The sequence below is a fragment of the Sus scrofa genome, chromosome 14, assembly GCF_054392235.1.
Source record: "Sus scrofa isolate SSC_HxYL_T2T_F1_AM1 chromosome 14, Sscrofa_HxYL_maternal_Yorkshire_Landrace_v2.0, whole genome shotgun sequence".
Classification (NCBI taxonomy): Eukaryota; Metazoa; Chordata; class Mammalia; order Artiodactyla; family Suidae; genus Sus; species Sus scrofa.
In genome coordinates, this window is record NC_139396.1 from 95,541,206 (window position 1) to 95,562,949 (window position 21,744).

At 48.9% G+C, this 21,744-nt stretch overlaps 2 protein-coding genes and 1 long non-coding RNA gene across 7 annotated transcripts in view; 2 read left to right on the forward strand and 1 right to left on the reverse strand.

The window, feature by feature from the left end:
• The window catches only part of EIF4EBP2 (eukaryotic translation initiation factor 4E binding protein 2), a 25,707-nt gene extending 19,208 nt beyond the window's left edge, over positions 1 to 6,499 (forward strand). For all 4 annotated transcript variants that reach the window (XM_084997211.1, XM_084997209.1, XM_084997212.1 and 1 more), the window contains exon 4: positions 30 to 6,499. In XM_084997211.1, the coding sequence (XP_084853337.1) occupies positions 30 to 61 (32 nt within the window). In that variant the 3' untranslated portion in view covers positions 62 to 6,499. The remainder of the gene's footprint in view (positions 1 to 29) is intronic.
• NODAL (nodal growth differentiation factor) lies at positions 5,222 to 17,855 on the reverse strand. The gene is made up of 4 exons (XM_021073885.2): positions 17,647 to 17,855; positions 12,481 to 13,178; positions 7,396 to 10,627; positions 5,222 to 6,844 (listed from the first exon to the last, which is right to left on the reverse strand). The coding sequence occupies exons 1-3, from the start codon at positions 17,840 to 17,842 to the stop codon at positions 10,475 to 10,477; spliced, it is 1,047 nt and encodes a 348-aa protein (XP_020929544.2). The 5' UTR covers positions 17,843 to 17,855; the 3' UTR covers positions 5,222 to 6,844; positions 7,396 to 10,474.
• On the forward strand, positions 6,534 to 19,880 carry LOC146396866 (uncharacterized). 2 transcript variants are annotated; one of them, XR_014828067.1, is made up of 5 exons: positions 6,534 to 6,670; positions 11,210 to 11,299; positions 12,655 to 12,937; positions 13,129 to 13,213; positions 19,552 to 19,880. It is a non-coding gene; the product is annotated as an uncharacterized LOC146396866 (long non-coding RNA). The 2 variants fall into 2 exon arrangements; XR_014828068.1 differs by having other exon boundaries at positions 6,536 to 6,670; positions 11,159 to 11,299.
• The last annotated feature ends 1,864 nt before the right edge of the window (positions 19,881 to 21,744 follow it).

The following is a 21,744-nucleotide window of genomic DNA, read 5'->3' on the forward strand; positions in this document are numbered from 1 at the left end:
GTGCTCAACTTTTTCTTTATTCTTACCAGGGGATGATGCTCAGTTTGAGATGGACATCTGACTGTCCTACGAGGATCAGAAGAAAAGCAGTAACACCGATAGCTGTGTGTACATGATTTGGCGGATGGGATCAACAATGCAGAGATGGAAGAGGCAGTACCAGCAGTCCCCGTTGCAGTCTCCACCTCCTCCTGGTGCCAAAGGATGCGAAGATAAGCCGCATCCAGCCATTTCTTATCCCTGTTTCCTGTTCCCCTTCTCACTTAGACAGTTAGATTGAAGGCCCTTGTCATATTTCTGTAGAACTAAGCAGCCCACAGAGGAAAACGGTTAAACTCTGGTTCTCTCCCCTGCCCCCATTTTTTAAAAAATCCCCAATCAAATATCAACCTACCAATAACTGGCTGGCTGGGAAGTCTGGGGACGTGATAGGGAGGTTGGATGGGTTCCGCAGCATTCGTATTCTTACCCTCTCTGTCTCTCCTTGTCTTGCTCATGGTTCACTGCTGCAGGAGTCTGAGTTTGGGGTCCTGAAAACCATTAGAGGGAAATGGTAAACAGGAAGAGAGCTGCTTTCCCTTTTCCCTTGAAGTGTTTGTCCTTGGGGACAGAGCACTGTTCGTACAACTCTAGTAGCATTACTCTGTGGCACTGTTTTGAGGTCCACTTCCCCTCCTTCCTCTGGGAGGAATGTCTTCAGTCTTTAGTATTATAATTCATCTTCCCATTCCTTTACTTAGCATGTTTGTGCAAACATTTCTTAACTCTGCATCAGAAGGGAGTCCTCAGTCACCAGCTCTTCCTTCCTCCCCTTCTCCCATTCTTCCCTGCTTTGTATCTTGTTGCTTGCAAGTCCTTTTGTATGCTGAGCTATCCAGCTGGTTTCACCTGCTCCTAAAGCAGGTCCCTACCACGTGACAAGGTGCTTTGGATGAGGCCCGGATCGTAGTATTCTGCAGGATGCTACCCTGCAGGGTGATGACCTTGGAAGATGTCGCACTGTTTGAGTGCACTCAAACAGTCCAGTGAGCATTGTGATAGTTGTTCTCTCTGATTGCAGTTTCTTATATTTTGAACTTAAAGTTGACTTTCAGAGTGTTTGTAGAACAGAGCTAGACTTTTTTCCTTTGTGGACCTGCTTTGTTTGGCTGCTGGGATAGATAAGCATGGGTTAAAAATGTGTTCTTCCCAATTTTCCAGCCTTTCCCATGGTACTCTGAATTCCTTCCCCCTCCCTCCCTCCCTTTCTCTTTCCCCTTTCTCTGCAAGGCCATTTTTCAGATGTACATCCAGGATACCTCAAGTGTTGGTATCTGATAATATCTGGCCCTCCTCTTATCTGAGGAGTGACCTTTTATTTTTAAGATGAGTACAGACCTATTTTTAGATATGTTTTCAGTACAATTTTGAACAGCAACTTTTTACTTATACATCTTCCAGTGTTGGGAAGGTGAGAAATGTCCTTAGGCGAGTCTGCTGTTCCATGTCACCTACCTTTGTCTCCCCAGTCCCTTATGAGCTCTTTTCTTCTCCCTCAAGTTTTGGGTGTGCATGTTTGGAGTTTGTAGTGGGTGGTTTGTGAAACTGGACCGTTCTGCCTTCCCTGGGTTGTTCACAGAAGCCTCGTTCTTTTACCCTTTGCTGCTTCCTTCCCCACTAAGAGGTCCTGACTGTTGACTGGCACTGTAATCCCGGGAGAGTGACTCCCCTTATAGAAATATAAGTAAAATAGCCACTGGTATCCTGGGAATTCCTGGTTGTATTTGGTGCCCTGAACCCTCTTATTAAGAGATCAGATCCCGGGGTAAGAGTAACAGGCCAGTTGGCTAATAAAGAAAGCTGTTTGGTTTTCTTTTGAGCTACGAAAAGACCCTGTTTGCAAATACATTTTTGCAAATACATTCTGCAAATACAGAAGAGAGGAAGGATATCCAAGGAACTTTGTTCTGTTTTCTGCTACAAAATGTGAATAGTTCAAAGAGTGAAACCTTTTGTGATGGTTGATGTCTCTCAGGAATAAGCTGGATCTCCAGTTTTGGAGATGCTTTCAATCTCAAAAATTGATGATCAGAAAAGTATTTTTTGTTTGTTTGTTTAATGTATCTCTGTTCTGATTTTAATTAAACTACAAATTTCATTTTACATATTCTTGGGAAAACCTAAGGTGCATTGGGAGCTTGATTCTTCAGGAATGAAGCTTTCATTCTTCTCAAACCCCAACCTTGGCACCCTGTGGAATATTACCCAGCTACAGCAAGTAGTAGTGAGTGGAAGTGTTTCCCTGGCTTGGTATTAATTGGTATGAAAATTCGTCTGGCTCACTGAGCAACAGGGAATGAATTGGAAGACCTGCTGACTTGAGTAGGCTCCAGATGCCATTTTCTCCTTTTTTGCTATCCTAAGGAATCTCTGCACATGGCCCCCTAATCAGAGGCCACACTTGTAGTATTTTGGGGGAGCATCATCTATGTCATATAGCAGCTGCCAAACCCCTTAGCTGTCTCAGTAAGGACCCTCTTTACTGCTCGGGGCAATTAATTGTTCCCCAGAGGCCATTACTCTGGAGATTGTTCGGCCTCCGAAATCTGTGTTTTTTGGGGTTTGTTTGTTTAAAGGCTGCACCTGCGGCATATGGAGGTTCCTACGCTAGGGGTCGAATCGGAGCTACAGCTGCCTGCATGTGCCAGAGCCACAGCAGTGCCAGGTCCTCAGCCCCCTGAGTGAGGCCAGGGATCAAACCCACAGCCTCAAGGTTCCTAGTTGAATTCGTTTCTGCTGCACCATGACAGGATCTCCCAAAAATCTATGTTTTAAAGATAATTTCACAAGGCAATAGGTAACACCTGAAAATTCGGCCTCATAGATTCATTTTCAGGGCAAGCCAGAATCCAGTAGGTGGTTTATTCCTGGATGTTTGAGAGGATCTCACAGTTGAAACCCTAAATGAACGGTATACCTGGGCTTTTTCCTGGAGCAGGAACGCCCTTAAGATATCATTTGTGTGAGACAATTCTTAAAATTGTAGTGATTATTTGTACTTTTCTTTTTATGAGAAAACCATGTTTCCGTACTTCTGGGATAATCCATCTGAATGCGAAAGGACCTTCTCCCTCCAAATTCCAGCAGGAGACATGCATTGTCATGATTCTGCCTCCTTCATAGGGTGATGTATTGAGTTCACCATTTCCCTGTATTCTGTTTAAATAGCTGTAGTGTTCTCAAGAGCACCTTGTAGAGAAGCTGGCTTCTAGCTGTTAGGCTTCCAAGCCGAGTTTTATCTTTTCACCTGTGTAAGTTATCTATTGCTATTTAATAGATTACCCCCAATTAAAAATCTTAAAAGAGCAAGCATTATCAGTCAGTTTCTGTGGTTAGGAGCTGGGAAACAGCCTAGCCTGGTGGTTCTGACACAAAGTCATAGGAAGTTGTAGTCAAGAGTCCTCAGGGCCTGCAGTCACCTAGGGCTTAAGAATCCACTTCTGAGCTCTCTGACAGTCTCTGAAAGCACACGCCAGCACTCCTTCCTCATCCTGTCCCTTAACAACAAGCCACTACGCCCATCCTGCACTCGGGGAGGGGACTACCCCTGCCCTGATGAATGGAGCAGGACCAAAGCATTTGTGGTAGTACCTTAAAACGCCTCACCTCCAACAGAGGGCGAACCCAGGTCAGGAGGGGGTAGCTTTAAATTAGATGACGTACTGAGAGAGGTACTGTTACTGAAGACAGTTCTCTAAGACATGAGTTGAAAAACATAAAAAACAGACTCTCTCCTCACGGCCACCTGCCAGTTATGAGGGGGTGGCAAGAAATGGCAATCCCCAGGAGAATATATCTATACGTTTGCCTGATGTATACTACCAGCAACCCAAGGATGCATTGCAAGTCCTTGTTCTGGTATCTCTAAGACTCGGTACCACTTCCTTACTGTCCCCTCAGCCAGGTGTTGACAGAGGGAATTGGATTCTTCTAATTGAGCCACTCCAGTGGACTTCACTGGAGTTAGGGTTGTTAAGCAAAGGGAGCAAACATGAATTAGCTCTAGGGTTATTGGGCTAAAGAAAAGCTAACTGTTCAGATTCAGGGTGATGGGGCTCACAGCATCTGAAAGCCAGGTCCCCATGAGAGTCAATCCTTGGCATCTGCTCGAAAACCACACCGGTTGAAGCAGACTTGGGTTGGGTCTCTCACCCGAGAAGCCACTTCTTTCTTAATAAGAATGGAACATCTGGGAAGTAGAATGTCTGCTTGATTCTTTAAATCCAGTGTGCAGCTTAACTCTTCATGCCCTCCTCATCCTGGCCTTCGTGATGGAAATGGGTTCTTAAAGAGCACCAGTCCTGTCTTCACGCTCAAGGGAAACTCAGATGAGGCTCGTCAGTTCAACACATTCTTAGTGAATGTCTGCTGTTTCTGGCACCCACGCCCAACCAAGTTTATTAAGTTTCCAGACATCTTAAGAATGCAAATTCTTGTTTGGATTTATGTTCCGCCTCTTCCCCACATTTTCTTATCTATAGCCCTGCTTTCTTTAAAGAGTATACTTGAATGAGAAAGCATTGCTGCTGAGGCAGCTATTTTTAAAAAGGTACTTCTTCCAGGAGTAAGGAACTTATCTTTAAAGCACCTTCAAATGAAATTTTTCCTTCCGATATTGAGATGGAGTCAAAATAAATGGTCTTTGTTTATGCTGTTTGAGTTACCAGCTCTTTGGGTCTCTCAGACTTCACTCCCCAGTTCAGATAGTTCCTGCTAGAGGTGTAGGCTCCACTCAGAGGCCATTGCACAGCCAGTACACGTTGACTGCCTGCTTGGATCAAGACACCTCATGTAAGGTGCTCATAAAGTGCTCATCGTGTTGGCAGCAGTATCCCAGAAACAATTTTTCCCTCCTCCTCACCTTGGAGGTGTGATGAGGTGTCAAGTGTCTTGGCTGCTTGAAGCTAGGGGCCCTCAGCCCTCTGCACTCCCTTCTAGACAGGAGGCCCATTGCTTTGCTCTCTGGGTCAGAATTTCCCCTTCTCGGCATGTTTCTGGACCACATGCCTGTGGACAGCTATTTATTAACCGCGAAACCCAATCTCTTACCAACCCATGACGTCTGGTGGGGGATAGTATTTGTTTTAAAGAAGCATTGTTTCTTTGGGGAGGGGGCAAACTTCTGTCTGGACTTTGAAGGGGACATAGTTACCATTCATTACCACCTACCCCCCAACAACTCTTTTCTTTACCTCTCAGCTTTTAATAAAAGATGACATCAGATCTTGAGGCAATTGGGTCACAATATTTTAGAATGCTTATTCCCCAGGGCATTTTCTGTTCTAGTCATATTTTTCCAGTCGAGTAATAGAGTTTCTGAGACTAGCTCACCGACGGCGAGGCTAGGGTGATTGATACAGTCATTCGTGTCACCTTTCCCACCCCCCGGAATTAATGTTTCTCTCTCTGGACTGGTCTTGGAAGTTGATACCTTTTGGCAAAGCTTAGCTTTAGGAGAAGTCTTTCAAGCCCTGTTCAGTCGATCTGTGGTTTCTCCTTGCTTCCTCTGCCAGCAGCCCTGGCCAGCCACACTGTGTGGATCCCAAGTGGAAAACAGCAGAGATGAAACACATTCCTGGGGTATTTAAACTCTCACTCTGCCACCTTTCCAAGAGTGGGAGGCTGGCAGGGAGATGCTGCAATGCTTGATAATCATTTGGCCACATTGAAATTTCCAAAGGGAGCTTTTGCTGGTGCTTAAAACCAAAATTCCTGGACATGTAAGATTGAATGAATCTAGCACAAAATATCCATTCTTGCCCCAGTGTACCCCCTTCCTCTCTGTCTTAAGCTTAAAAAAAAAAGAAAAAGAAAAAGCCCAGGCCAAGGGTAATTTTTACTTGAAACCAGGAGAGTGGGGGAGGAACACTAGAGATGAGGGGCGAGCTGTGCAGGGAGTCATCCTGCTCCTGGTGTCTGTTCCAGTCACTGAGGACTGTCAGCCAGTGCCTTTCCTTCGCCTGGAGATGGAGCCCATCTCTTTCCACTGGGTGAGGAGACCCTTTCTAACCAGGGGTGACCCTTAAAGAGGGTGTCTGGGAGAGCCCAGAGGACACTCACATATTTGGGTGTCTATTTTAAGCATCCTTAAAATATTTTATATATTAAAAAAAACAAAAAACAAAAAAAACGCTCTTCCCTGTCTTTGTGCCACCAGTGGCCCAGTTCCATCCACTCTGAATGGAAAAGCGGAGACTGCCAGTACTTTTCTTGGTCTTCCCTTGGTCTCTTGCTGCGGGTGTCCCATTCCCCCTCCTGTCCATCTCCCTGTGGTGGATGGAGAGCTGAGGACACCATGCAGTCCTGAGGCAGTCCTATGTGACTCCAGGATCAGGTTTTTGTTTTTTGTCTTTTCTAACTGTCCTTCCAAACCAGCAAGTGTTTGGAAACTAGGGGAAAAAATTAAATTCTCACCAATGGTTGCTGTTACAGTTAAATCAATAAAGATCTTGAGTGTCAACTTGGTGTTTGAATTTTTTTCTTTTTTAAATTTCAGGTGAAATCCTGTTGACATTTTGGGTGTCCTGGCTGGTGAGGGAGATGGGCAGAGGCAGCTGGCCACTTCCTGTGTCAGTTCTGCTCAACGTTATGGAGACTTACTTTGTCCACCTGGCCCTGTGTGTGCAAGGAGGTGATCTGTCCTTTCCCTCTGGATCCCCCGCAAGAAGGCCCTTCTCTAGATACCAGTCTGGAGGAAGCCTGGACAGTAGCTTTGCTGAATAGCTGCCTCTGCCCCTTAGGAGCACTTGTTAGAAATCCATCACATTTGGAGTTCCCGTTGTGGCTCAGTGCTTAATGAATCCGACTAGGAACCATGAGGTTGCGGGTTCGATCCCTGGCCTTGCTCAGTGGGTTAAGGATCCGGTGTTGCCGTGAGCTGGGGTGTAGGTCGCAGACTGCGGCTTGGATCCATTGTTGCTGTGGCTGTGGTGTAGGCCGGTGGCTACAGCTCCGATTCGAGCCCTGGCCTGGGAACCTCCATATGCTGCAGGAAGTGGCCCTAGAAAAGGCAAAAGGACGAAAAAAAAGAAAGACATCACATTTGATGTGGTAGACTAGACTGTGCAGCATGAGCATCATACTCCTTTGCTATTATTAATTATTATTATTATTATTTTAGTCTTTTTGCCTTTTCCAGGGCCACTCTTGCGGCATATGGAGGTTCCCAGGCTAGGGATCTAATCAGAGCTGTAGGCACCGGCCTACACCAGAGCCACAGCAACACAGGATCCGAGCTGCGTCTGCGACCTACACCCCAGCTCACGGCAACGCCGGATCCTTAACCCACTGAGCAAGGCCAGGGATCGAACCCGCAACCTCATGGTTCCTAGTCGGATTTGTTAATCACTGTGCCACGACGGGAACTCCCTCCTTTGCTATTATTAATCCAGTGAGGCTCATGTATTAGTATTGAGAGCAAGAATCTTGTCCTTCCATGTTTTAGATGCTATAAACAGAGGTCCACAGAGCAAACCAGTATAGAGGTTTAGGGCACAGGCTTTGGAGAAAGGCAGGCTGAATTCCCACTGTGCCATTTAATAGTGGCCACATTCTATCCAACAAGATTCTTCATCTCTAAGCTTGGATTTCCTTCTCAAAAAAACAGGGTTAAGAAGTAGGTCTTACCTAGGTGGTTGTGAGGCTCAAGCAAGATCATGGAAAGTACATCTCAGTTTGGGACAAGCAGGGGTCAGCTTTTCTCAGAATGTGCAAGTTTGAGTACAGAAGCCTTACGCAACCGCTAGAAGAATTAAATCTCTTCAAGGGAAGATGGGGCCAGATAATTTTGAAAGCACTTTCATACGTCCTTTTCTCTGTTGCAAAGGCAAATAGGATATCAACTTTTTACTGCTAATAAAAGGGGAGACTATACAAGATAGAGGTGAACCCAATGGTGCTTCTGTATGAGTCACAACTGCTTCTGAGCTTCTTTTATCTTTTCTCCAGTCCTCCCTATTCCAGCCCTGCTCACTCCCCCAGCCAAGGAGAGTAAAGCATCCAATTCCCCCCCTCAGCCACTGACTGGCACTGGCACTGTAGGAAAAGGGCGAGATCTTTGCCTTGAGAGCAAGTTAAAATACCTCCAACTGTTTTCTGAAAGCCCCTTCCTGGCCCCCAGGTTAGGGCAGAACTCAGTTCTCAGAGGCAGTATCTCCTCAGGCTTAGCCTTCACCACCCACGGTCTAAAGCACAGAGCTGTGTTGCTGGGCTCAGCCCCAAGTACCTCCAGCGTGGCAGCAGAATGGCACTGCTGGTGACACACTGCACACTGGGCTTTCAGCAGGGGTCATCAAGATGTCCTTTCACTCCTTTGTGCCTGCGTCTTCTGCTTGATATGAAGCAATGTCCTGTCATCAGTGGGGTTTGTTCTCTGAGTTGCTAATTGTAAACACTCCCACAAGCTGCAGCCACAGATAACTTGACCTTTTGCTTTCCTGGCCCCAATCATAAAGAACAGTTGGACACCCACTTAATAAAGAGGATGCTCTAAAGGCCTGGGATGGGGTTTTCACTCTATTGAGCCTCAATTCGCTGGTGGAACTGGGATTTCAAAGTCTGGTGCCTGAGGCTAAGGCCTTGACCCAAAACTAAGGGAGCGCAGACCCCTCTAGAGGTTATAAAGGATGGTGCCCCTTGGTCTCCAGAGACCAGAGCTCAGCACTTGGCCCCACCACCCCTAGTAGCGGAGTCAGGCCACGAGGCCTCAATGGGGTGTCGCTTAGAAAAGAGGATGGGACAACAACTGACCTTCCCAGCTCCACAGTTATTCTGAGTCAAATGCAGAACCCTCTTGTGATTCTGAATTGGGGGGGGGGGGATGGGGGCAGGTTATTTCCACTCCAGGGAATGAGCAACTGGATCAGCTTTGTTGCTGAATCAGGGCACTGAGGTTTCAGAAGCCCAGGCCTGGCTCAGTCTAGCCAACTGCCGCCTGGGCCAGGATTGCTACCTTGACTCAACCAAGTCAAGGTTGAGTCACCTCTGAACTCAACAATTGTTCTCATGCGATTGGAATCATTTTCCCTAAGTTTGGAGCATTGGTCGATGGGCTTCTTAGAAAATGCAGGGTAGAACTGGCATTCCCAATAATAATGGCCCCCTCGCCCTGCCAAACCAAAAATAGAGCCACTGTTTTGGCAGTGCTCAATAAGGCCAGCTGATAAGATAAAAGCAGAATCACTACCTTTGGGGCCTTTTCATCCAGTAAGCGAAGACTTGAGCCCAAGTATTTTGGTGGTAGAACTTCCTACTGGAAAGCTTGGGTTTCTTTTGCTACAGTGTTACGTGAAACCCAAAATTAAGCCAGCCTTAGAACCCAGAGCAACAGAAGAACCGATACAGGTTAGTCAAGGGGATACAGCAGGGCCTGGGCTTTTTAAGATCTAGAGGGAGATGGGGTTAAGTCCAGAGGCTAGTCTATGGCTGAAAGCTCATGGTTCCTGTGAGCCTGACAAAGGGCATTTAACAGAAACGCACTAGGATCCACCTGCTTTCATTTCACAAGATGAGGCTGGGCAGTGAATTATTCATCTTAAGTCACACAGCTTCTCAGTGGCAGAGCCGTGACCATGACCTATGTGTCCTGCCACAGGGCCTTCACCCCTATGGATAAGAAGCTCAAGGCCTCATTAATAGCACACACTGACAGACTGAGGCAAACTGTCACCAACTTTTAATAGACCCAAACCGTGTCTGCCAAAGCAGGCTGACTTGAGGATGCCCCAGGGCTCCGGCTTCTCTAGCCCATTGTGGCCAGTTGTCTTGGACGAGTTCCTGCCTCGCCCTTCAAAGGCACCAGCTGGCTTAGGAGGACTATACAATGGCTTTACTGTTTGCACAACTCATTAGCAAAGATCCACTCCAGAGAGCCTCTGGACAAGAGTGCTACAGACCAGCCAAAAAGCTGCAGGGGCTCCCCAATCCAGCCAGGGGCAACCAGAGCCAATGGACTGTTTTTAATTTCACATCATGATACTTAATCTTGGGGCATGGGAGGCGGTGTATGTCAAAGGTCACTGTTGAGAATACACAAACGTGACAGACAAACCTTGCTCACCTCAAAGATAAATGCACATATGCTCCAACGCTTGCATATAATTTCCAGGGATTCACAGGTTGAAGAAAGTCAGCTAAAGTACTCTGGCCCCGGTGCTTTCACGCGCCACTGTCTGTTCAGCAAAGATTAGACCCAGCAAACCTGCCTCACAGGCCCCCTCCTTCCTCTCCCAACAGCAGCCTCTGTGCCAGCCAGACTCCACAGACCCTTCATGGACAAGGTGGCAGCCCCTCCTCCTCCTCCTCCTCCTCAGGTCTGCTGGACAGAGCACCTTTCCCCCTCGTCGTTTCTCCTCTTTGGATTAGATGGCTAGTGTGACTTCCAGGAGCTTCCCAACCTTCCAGGTGCAGGCAAATTCAACATGCCCGCAGGAACTCTTCAAAGACACCCACATTCTTCCACAATCATGTCTTTATGATGGTCTAAGAGGACCCTGCCATTGTCCACGTACAGCATACTCAAGGGCTTGGTCTTCACTGGAGCACAGCAGGTGGAAGGGACTCGATGGGGTTGGTACCGTTTCAGCAGACTCTGAAAGGGACGAGAGAGGGGGATCAGTTCACCTCCCAGTTGTCAGATCAGAATAGTGTCATTTCTGGGTAAAGAGTGAAAAAGTTACAGAGAGTTAAAATCAATTTCTAGGTGCAAAAAAACAGAAGAAAATTCTTTTCATAAAGGAATCAGAATGCCCATTCATCAACTCTAATATCTAAAATAACTTTCTTTAAACAGAAGATTCTAAAAGCTATATCTTGGAGTTCCCGTTGTGACTCAGTAGTAACAAACCCGACTAGTATCCATGAGGATGCGGGTTCAATCTCTGGCCTTGCTCAGTGGGTTAAGGATCTGGTATTGCTGCGAGCTGTGGTGTAGGTCGCGACGTGGAGCGGATACCACATTGCTGTGGTGTAGACTGGCAGCTGCTGCTCAGATTCAGCCCCTAGCCTGGGAACTTCCATATGCATTGGATGTGACCCTAAAAAGAAAAATAAATGAATAAATAAAAACTTTATCTGCTAGAGCAGTAGCTAACTTGTATATTCTCCCATTGTTCTAGTCTAGAGTGAATGCCAACTTTAAAAATTTTCAAAGAAACTCCTGGTTTCGTTCCAGAAATATGAAGCAGAAAAGAGTCATGCGGATATTCTTGTGGGATTTGCTTTGTTGCCCAGAGAAGGGCAAACAGAGTCAATGGGAGAAAAGGTAACAAGCCTTTGGCATTCTGAAACCAGGCCCTGTCCCTGTGGATCAGTGGGGGCTTTTCAGACCACTGTGTCAGATTTCGGCAGCTGGGACTATGGGGTCTCTGTATTTCCCTCTGATCACACTGTAGATAGGCTGGTGGAGTGAAGTGGGGCCTAGGAGAGGCTCAGGACAGATCCCCTGGGGCAACAGCGCCTACCACTACCACCCTGGCATGAGCTCAGCTCAGAGCCTCTGAACCCTGCCTCAGGTTTGGCATGGAGGGTATCCTCCAGGTCCAAGAGATTCTCAGTCTAGGCTTCATGGAGTGAAATAAAAACACTTTGGTCCTGTAGGACTTTGAGACCAGGTCAGGACCACCATATGAGGCTCTACTTTCTGCTTTCTCCATCTCATTTTCCTTCCATTCCTCCCCCTCCATCACCTTCTAGACCATGGGCTAATTAATGGCTGATTAGTAGTAGCCTCTGGCTTTACTATTCCTGCAAAATAGGTGTCCAACTCCTGTTTTTAGGCAGGAAGAGTACAGTGGCTGGAACAGTATTATTTCTACCTCGGCCTCATAAACTTGGCCCCCATTGCATCAGTGAATCACAGACTTCTAGTAATAACAATACACCAATCATGCCTGTTATCTGCTAACCACTACACATACAGCATGCCCATCATCTCTTGTAACCCTACAACAGCCCCACGAAATATGGCATTGCTAGCCCCATTTAACAGGTGGGAAAACTGAGACTCAGAACAAGTAAACAACTTGAAAATATCACATATCTAGTGAGTAGGATTCAAACCCGGGCCTGTCTATCCCCAAAACTCCAGATTCTAAACTTCCGTTCCTAGAATGTCAGGGCAGGGGAAAGGAACTATATGCCCCATGTCTGTATTTTCATAAAATATGCCTTAATTTTATGAAAGAAGGAAAAAGTCCCAGGAAAGCAATGTGTTCAAGGCTGCCCAACAGGGCATGACTCCCGGCAGGCGCTGCAAGGATGTTACCATTGGTCATCTCTATATCCTAAAAACCTAGCCTAAGACCTGGCACATTGTAGGTGCTTGAAGAGCCATGCATGAATGAACCTAGCAACTTAACAGCAAAGCTGGAGTCCTGTTCCCCCGATCTGGTGGCAAGGCCACTTCTGCACAGCTTACTGCCTCCCCTAGCCCTGGCATCTCACCTGGATGTATGCGTGGTTGGTTGGATGGAACTCCTCCCCCACAGGGTTGGGACACTCGCCCTCGCAGCGATAGGCATTGTACTGCTTGGGGTAGATGATCCAGGAGCCCCATCCGATCAGGTTGAAGTCCACCTGGAACTTGACCTTCCGACACAGTTGGCTTCTGTCCTGCAGGTGATATCGGCGGTGCCTCCTTCCCTTCTCCCGAGAGAGCTGACCCTCCTGGACCCGCCAGGAGCTCTCAGCTTCCCACAGCAGGGTGGAGCCACCCAGCCGCCTCTGCTCTGGAGAGAGGTTGGAGTACAGCATGAGGAGCACGTTGGTGACAGGTGGTGAAGGAGGCCGCCGCCAACACTCGCCAGCCAAGCTGGACATCTGCTCCCTCAGCTCCCCAGGGTGCTTCAGCCACTTGGAGAGTGGCCTGGTCACATCCAGGACCATGCTGCCCGAGGAAAAGGTAATCTGGGACAGAGTGACAGTGAACAGGTCCATCTGGAGACGTTCCAGGCAGTCGGGTGGGACCTGATCCTCGTCCAGCCTCGGCTGGTGGAAAATCTCAATGGAGAGCGGGATGTCAGGAGGAAGGGTCACAGGCTTGGACAGCTGCAGCCGGAGCTCAGCCCATGCCAGATCTTCTTCTTGGCCCAGGAAAGAGAAATCAAAGGCAAAGGTCCAGTTCTGTCCATCCATCTTCACGTCTGAGTGGGGAGAAAAAAAAACGGGAAGGAAGCAGGTGAGTGGGGGCCTCTTGCAACCTCGGTTGGTGTAACAACATCCACAGCTCATGCCTGGGCCCTTACCTTATATGAATTATCACTCTTAATCCTCACCCCAACCCTATGAGCTGGGAATGTCACTGAACCCATTTTAGAGATGAGGAAAACTGAGGCTCAGGGAAGTTAAATTACCTGCCCAGGGGTCATTCCTGGAAGGTTGCAAAGCCAAGAATAAGCTGAATGCAAAGCCCAACTTCCAAATCATTGTTCTGCAGCTCCCTCCTCAAGACACTCCAGAGAACAGTTGGTAAAAATTGGATGAGTTTTTCTCCTTCTCTCACCCCTCATACATACACATACAGTCATACAGTCATACTCATACAGTCAACCCTGAGCTTTCTGACAGAAACCCTGGGCTTCCATTCACTGTGTGGTCCTAGAGCAAATCAGCTTCTCAGGTTCTGTCTTCTCAGTGGAGACGGTGGCCTGTTTCCCAGGGACAGTGAGATCAATGCACAGATCACGGGAAGGGTCCCAGCTCCCAGGGAGCCACAGGCAGCAGAAGCGAAGCCACCCTCTCCTCTACCAATTCCTACAGACAGGCAGACACTCCCAGAGTTCTTGGCAACCTTACAAGTAGGTTTCTAAAGGCATTCTAAGCTCGCCTTTGCACTGACCTCACACTTTTCCACTCAGTGGTCCTCCTACCTACCTGCAGGGCACTCACCCCTTCCCGCCCAGGTCATCCACACACCCGGGGCAGACACAGCGATCACACAACCAGGACAATGAAACCCCAATTGGATGAAAAGGAATGAGGAAGCACATTTCATTTATTTTAGTCCTGGACCAATTTGGTCTAACATCTGGGAATAGCATGTAGTGGTAGATTTCCGGGTCACCTAAAAGTGATCTGTAACTTTTTTCAAGCCCAGTTCTTCTTTCTTTGCAATGGGAACAGTAATACCCTATCCTTCCTTGCATTATCATGAGGACCCAGCGAGATGATGTTTGAAGGTCTATTGCTAAATAAAAGGCAGGTGTTAATTATTAGAAATAAAGAGTCCCATTGTGATGCAGCGGAAACAAATCCAACAAGGAACCATGAGGTTGCAGGTTCAATCCCTGGCCTCGCTCAGTGGGTTGAGGATCCAGCATTGCCATGAGCTGTGGTGTAGGTCACAGACTCAGCTCGGATCCGATGTTGCTGTGGCTGTGGTGTAGGCTGGCAGCTGTAGCTCGGATTCAGCCCCTAGCTTGGGAACCTCCATGTGCCGCAAGTTCAGCCCTTAAAAAAAAAAAAAAAGCCAAAAAAAAGGAAATAAAAAGAGTAACCCTTTCGTCAATCAATCCTGAAGGTAGTGATGATCTCCAATTTAGGTCTACTTGGGCAGACCATGTAACAATTTAGTTTTATTGTCTTATAGAACATCTTTGGTCAGATAAAAGTGGATTTCTCTGGGAAATCCAGCCTCCATTAGAAGGGGGTAATTCCTAGCTTCAGCCTCCTTAAGTCTCTCCCAGCCCATCTCTAGCTGTTTTCACTTAATTTCCACTTCCCTTCTCATTAGCACCTGCAGGGGGCAATAACCGGCTCCAGACTAGCAACTCCCCAGAGGTGTGGGGAGGAGGCTGACATCACCCCCTGCCCATTACAGCACCACCTGGCCACCTGGGGATTAGGTGAGACATGTAGCAACTCCCAGCCACCCACACCAGGAATTAAAATGTATTATCTCAAGCATCCACAAATGGCTTTTTGGAGGAAGGCATTCTGGCTCAGTAGTTAAGAGCAGGGGCCTGGTACCTCCTATGATGGATCAAATTCTGCCACTTGCTGTTTAACAACGGGCAGCAGGCTTTCTCTGGGCCTCAGTTTCCCTCTTGGTCAAAGAGAGATGGTGACAGTATCCACCACACAGGGATGTCGTGATTTACTGAGATAATGCCTGTAAAGGGCTTTGCCCAGCACAACCACAAAGCACACAAAGCAGCCATCATCAACTTCCTCCTTATTATTACCCAGGTCCAAGTTAGAAATGAAAATGTCCAGGCAGTGAAGGACCCAGACAGGGGAGCCAAGCTCTCCGTTACTGGGGCTGCAGTGTGTGTGCAGGTGCAGGGAGGAGGATGGAAGAGTCTGCCACCCACCCACCGCCAAGGGCTCCCTGGGACACAGAGCCAAGAGGTTCTCTTAGATCTGGTGCTGGTTCATCTTAGAATAAGGAGAGTTCTAATCGTTGTGGGTCACCAAGGCCTGATAAAAGCTAAGACTGCTCCCCAGAAAAACTGCATCTCCTACTTACACAATAAATATGATTTGGGGGTTCATGCACACCCTGAAACCCATCCATGCACTGAATGCAGACTTGGCCACGTGGGCCCCAGTGAAATCTTGACCCATTTCCAATTCAAAAGAAGGAAATGGTTGGGCTTCTGACCTGGGGTTCCTTTCCCCTCAAACAGGGTGTAGAAAAAGAAAGTGGGTGTGACACTGGGTTCCCATCCTACATTATCATAAATTCTAAGGGTTGTAGTTCCCTTTGTGGCTCAGTGGTTAACGAACTGGACAAGGATCCATGAGGACATGGGTTCGATCCCTGGCCTCGCTCAGAGGGTTAAGGATCCGGCGTTGCCCTGAGCTATGGTGTAGGTCACAAACACAGCTAGGATCCCATGTGGCTGTGGCTGTGGTGTAGGCTGGCAGCTGCAACTCCAATTTGACCCCTAGCCTGGGAACCTCCATATGCTGTGGGTGTGGCCCTAAAATAGCAAATAAATAAAGAAATAAATAAATAGGGTAATTATCATTAACTGCTTCCCTCATGCTAAGAGTTTTACAAGCCTTGTGTCCTTAAATCCTCCCCACCATGGTCATCATTTTGTGATGAGGAAACGCAACTGAAGCTTGGATTTGATCCCTGGCCCAGGAACTTCCATGTGCCACAAATGCAGCACACACACATCCCTCCCCCAAAAAAAGGAAAACCTAAAGGGAAAGGAGCTGGTTTGGGACATCGCCTCTCCATCAGGCTCCCTCCAGGCAGGCTCTCCCTGCCACTTTTTAAAAAGCAAGCCAATTCACAACAACGTGAATGTACTTAATGTCACTGTACACATAAAAATTGCCATCATATCCTTTTTATGTGTGTTATGCTATATATACACAAATGAAGCAAAAAAGAAAGGCCTCATTTCACAAAAAACTAGAGAGGTCAGCTGATATGCTAGGGACACATGTGGAACTGGGAAGCAGAATTTAGCAGACCAGAACCCAGTTTTCCAAACTCTCAGGCTGTGGAATCACCACAAATCTTCTGGAACTCTCTGGAAGGAGGAGTGAACTAGAAAAATGCACCTCTCTCTTTGCTCAGCCAGCTACCCCCCACCCCCCCAACTTTCCAGCAGGGTCGAATACTCCATTAATTTTCAGATTGCCCCACCCCCTGGGTGTCCTTCGTCTGGCTAGTCCCCAGATGACCCTTTTGGAGAGGGTCACTGGCTCTCTGACCTCAAAAAGGGCAGACAGGCCAGGGAGCTAGGAGGCCCCCCACCCCACCCCCAGATCACATGGGGCAGGCGGGTGGCCAGTCAATCAGATTATCGGATGTGGATTTCGCACGAGCCCTGGGGGAGAGCCGTCTGGCCAGGCAGGCAGAGGGAGGTGCGGGGAGTCAAAAGCCACCCCGGGCGCTGGGATGTGGATTGAGAGGGGGTAGAGGAGCCCCTCAGAAAGGACTCCTTCTTCTCAAGTTCTACCTGCACCCAGTGCCCAGAACACGCTGCCCTTCCTCTAGGGCAAGTCTCCCAGGGTCACCATAGGAGTGACCTCACACTCCAAATCTAGTCACTGGACACCTCTCCAGCCTGGGCTCGATGACCCAACCCTGCTTCAGTTCTCAACTTTAGGGCACCCCATCCCCAATCCTGAATCTGTGAACCCTAATCCCTGATGTTGCAAGCTGGATACCTTGTTTCAAAACTCATTCTCAGCCTGAGGCACTCCAATGCCAGACCCCGGAGCCCATTCACACTTACTCGTGAAAAGGAAAAAAAAATTGGCAAGACAAAATAGTCGTACCAATAATAATAACCATTTATCCCTATGCCTGGCAGTCCTATAAGGGAGGTACTATTATCCCTATTCTACACATGTGCAAACCGAGGCGCCTGGCGTTTAAGAGGATAAGAAGCGGCACGATTGGGCTCCCACTCTAAACAAGACCGGGACACCGAGGTCTCCGTCCTGTTCGGGATGCCAGAATCCCCAGCCACCAACCCTGCACCCAGAGCCAATGTAGACGCCCAAACACCAGCAGCCCCAGCTCCAGCCCCTGGACGTGCCCTCCAAGCGTGCGCAGCCCCGGTCGCTTCAGCGCCCTCCCTGAGTCCGGGGCTGGAGCGCCCAAGGCGTCTCGGGGTGCCCGCGGGGCGAAACGGGGCAGTCTACCTTGCGCCTGCAGGCTTCGGATGATGTCCGCCCGGGGTCGCGGCTCGCGGTACAGACTCAGCATATAAGCGAGAGGAGATGGCGACGAAGGATGCTCCCACGTACGTAGAGGCACCGGGGCCACGGTCGCGGCGCCGGCCTGGAGGAGACCCCACCAGGCGTGCAGGAGGAGCAAGGGCAGACTGTAGGCGTGCATGGTGGGCTGCCTGGGCCTCGAAGCCAGCCTCCGCCCCTTATATCCTGGGGCTCCTCAGCAGCCCCGCCCCCGCCCTTCCTCCCTGGGGAAGCTTTAAGATCGTGTAGCACGCCCGCACGCCCCCCCCCCACTCCCCCACCCCACCCCGCCTCGTCCCCGGAGGTGGCGCCCCCCTGAGACCACCTGCTGAGGGCGGGTGAGCCCTGCAAAACTGGAGGAGCTGTTAGGTCCAGGGTCCGTCTAGTTTGTCCTGTCTAGGCACCCCTGAACTCTGCTACTCCAGGTACCAAACGCCTTGTTTCTGAAATACAGCAGGATTGCCTCCCAATCCCCCAGGTCAGAATTACAGCTTCCTTACTCTGTCCCACCTGGATCCCTGCCCTTTCCTCTTCCTCTAATTTCCAAATCGATGTCTGGCTCAACCAGGAGCAGGCAGGGGATGGAGGCTGTGGATCCTGTCGGTTCTCAGAAGGATGCAGCCCAGCCTGGCCCTGTGCAGCCTTCCAGGGCACTGACCAGATGGCCTCTGGGAGCACCCCTGGCCTTATCTGGCAGGGCCTATCTGGACGGTTCTCCTCTAAAAAAGTACTGGTACTGCGGAGTTGCTGGAACAAAAAGGGTGATCCCAGGAGGAAGCTCCCTGGGGACCTGATTCAAATACTGAAGCTCTCTCCTGCAGAAGACAGAGGGTAGGAGTGACCAAGATGAAAGATGGACTTCTCCACTGGAAAAGGAAGTGTCCAGAAGCTGGAGCCCAGGGCACAGCTAATGGGGTGATCTTGGCCCCCACGAGGGGAGCGCCTGTGGGGGCTACAGGATCTTCCTTCACAGGTGCACATCACCCCAGGGAATTCAGGAAAAGGTGTTGTCCATATCATCCATGTCCCACAGTCCCTGCTGGCCCTGGCAGTTACCCCGGAGACCTGGATTTCAGCTCAGGCGCTCTCGCTTAGCTCTCTCTGGGCTCTGCTTTCCTCATCTACACAGGAATGATTTTGTCTGGCCTCCCTCCCTTCAGGTGCAAAGTCGGGTCAAAGCTGGAATTACCTTTAAAGAAATGTAAATCTCTGCCCCATGCCAGGCCCCAGTGGTTTTCTGCAAAACCAAGGGCTCTTTTTCCCTGCCCCCAGCCCCAGCCCCCACCCCCTTGTCCTTTCCTAGCCCTAACTGGCGCATTAGCATCTGGCCAGCGTTTATTGAAACACCATGTGCCAGGCACCCCTAGGCTTCTTGCACAGGACAGCTCCAGCTCCAAAGCACTACAGGCTGAGCCCTGAGCAAGCGTTAGATAGTGGAAGGAGGCCCACCCAACATGTTCAGCCAGGAGCTCCAAACCTGTGTCCTGCTGAAAGCCAGCCCAGCCAGCGGGAAGGGACCCGGCCAAGGAGAGATGGGGGTTGTAGACATTGGACTGGAACAATCTGCTCAGCCAGACTGTCAGTTCCTTTTAAACTTGGGGTCTGTCTTGTTCATCCTGCCCTCCCTGAAATTCATATCATGGTTGGGACCCAAAGAATCTTAGCTGAGTAAATGAATCAGTGAATAGCACTGTGTCGGGACTTGCCTGAGGAGAAGTATCACCTGGAGTGCGTGTTTAACTGCTAATTCCTGAATCCCAATCCAGGCCTTCACAATTCAGATTTGGAGAGAGAGCTTGGTATGGTAATCTACTCTTTTCTTTTTTCTTTTTTTTTTTTTATGCTTTTTAGGGTTGAAGTTATGGAATCGGAGCTGCAGCTGCCGGCCTACACTACAGCCACAGCAGCACAGGATCCAAGCTGCATCTGCGACCTACATACACCACAGCTCACAGCAACGCCAGATCCTTAACCCACTGAGTGAGGCCAGGGATTGAACCCATGTCCTCATGGATAGTCAGATTTGTTTCCCCTGTGCCACAAGGGGGACTCCGGTAGGGCCTAGCTGGAATTTGGAACCCACCTCTCTGTGTTCAGTGTCTCATCTGTAAACCATGACTGGAGCTGCCTCCTTGCAGTCAGATTAAATAAAATAAATGCCAAATGCTTTGCTCTGAAAACCTGGTGTTTTTGTAATGCCTTCCGCATATAGATATTGTGATGGGTGCTCCACCGTTGTCATTCAACTTTCCCAGCCTGGGGGCTTGCAGGCTGGAGATTGTCAGCCTTGTTGGGAGCCACATGGGAAGTCCTGGAGATTGTCAGCCTTGGACCTCTTCATCAGACCCCTCCCCAGAGGCAAAAGACACCCTCACTCAGGTTATGAATATATAAATAAAAACACTGAGAGATTGTGGTTAAACAGAGATGCAGAGGATGTCCTAGAATCCAGGTGGAAATTACAAATAAAGCTTTATTCACTTTGCTTTTTTTTTTTTTTTTTTTTTTTTGTCTTGTTAGGCATACGGAGGTTCCCAGGCTAGAGGTCCAGTTGGAGCTACAGCTGCCGGCCACAGCCACAGCCACAGCAACTTGGGATCTGAGGCATGCCTGCGACCTAAACCACAGCTCACGGCAATGCCAGATCCTTAACCCAATGAGCAAGAACCTGCATCCTCATAGACACCAGTGGGGTTTGTTTCTGGTATGTCACAGTGGGAACTCCGAAGCTTTATTCATTTTGTGTTCCTTGAACTATGTGGCATGTAGTAGGTGTTCAGTAAATATTTCAGTTAAAATGAATGATACTAACAGCTAACACTTATTGAGCGCCAAATGCAGTAGGCATTCTGGTAATCACTACATTGAATTTAGTATCATCCCTACTTCAGAGATGAAAAACCTGAGGCTCAGAGGGAACCAGGTAACTTACTCAAGGCCACACGTTTACAGGTAAAAATAGCCAGTATGGTGAAGGGCGGTTCTACTTGTTACCCATGCTTGTAGCCCTACTGCTTCCCCATAGTTGAGAGGGTGGACGTGAGCCTTGTACTAAGACAAAACAAACAAGTCAAAAACCTCTCAGAGTTCCTGTCGTGGCGCTGTGGAAACAAATCAGACTAGGAACCATGAGGTTGTGGGTTCGATCCCTGGCCTCACATTGTGGGGCTGGGATCCAGCATTGCTGTGAGCTGTGGTGTAGGTCGCAGATGCAGCTCGGGTCTGGTGTTGCTGTAGCTGTGGCTGGCAGCTGTAGCTCCAATTAGATGCCTAGCCTGGGAACTTCCATATGCTGGGAGGTTCCATATGCAGCCACAAAACACAGCCTCTCAAAGTCTTGCTTTCCCAGGGCCCAGGAGCCACAGACAACTCATTTCTGATGTGTATTGGCCCCAGGGCCGTTTAGGACCGGAACTGCTCTTTGACCAACAAGGCCCATTCATCACTGAACTTACTCCAGCTGGGGTGCCATTCAGGATGGAGGCTAACAGTCATTCTTCTCATTTTTTTAAAGGGGTATTTGTTCATCCAGGATCCGTTTCCTGCAAGAAGGACCAGAGGTGCCTTCTTCCCAGGAGGGAAATGACACCTTCTCGCCTCCCCTGCCCCAGACAGACTGACCGACAGATTACCTGACCTGGGAGATAACCTTTTAGGGCCAACCGTGCAGGCTGGAGGATGGGGAGCAAAGTCCCTCGACGTTCTTGAATGCTTCCCATTCTGGACCCTTCCTCCACATGAGCAAGGATATGCAGAGTTAGTGTGGGGGCTCTGAGGTCAGGCCACAGGGAAGCAGAATCTGGATGCTTTTCAATCGCTACCAGGGCGTATTAGATCAGTCACTTACCATCTTGAAGTGTTTTCTCCCTCAGCTGTAAAATGAAGATAAAGAGGAGTTCCCGTTGTAGCGTAGGGGGTTAAGAACCTGACTAGTACCCATGAGGATATGGGTTGGATCCCTGGCCTCACTCAGTGGGTTAAGGATCTGGTGTTGCCACAAGCTGTGGCATAGGTTGAAGATGCAGCTGTGATCCTGCGTTGCTA

Bases quoted from the DNA above. Each gene is read 5' to 3' on its own strand.
- NODAL (XM_021073885.2), bottom strand. From the start codon at position 17,842: ATGCACGCCTACAGTCTGCCCTTGCTCCTCCTGCACGCCTGGTGGGGT. The intron at 13,179-17,646 runs GTAGACTGCCCC...CTCCCCACTCAG, and splicing joins CCGAAGCCTGCAGGCGCAAG to ACGTGAAGATGGATGGACAG. The intron at 10,628-12,480 runs GTGAGATGCCAG...CGTCCCTTTCAG, and splicing joins CCAACCACGCATACATCCAG to AGTCTGCTGAAACGGTACCA.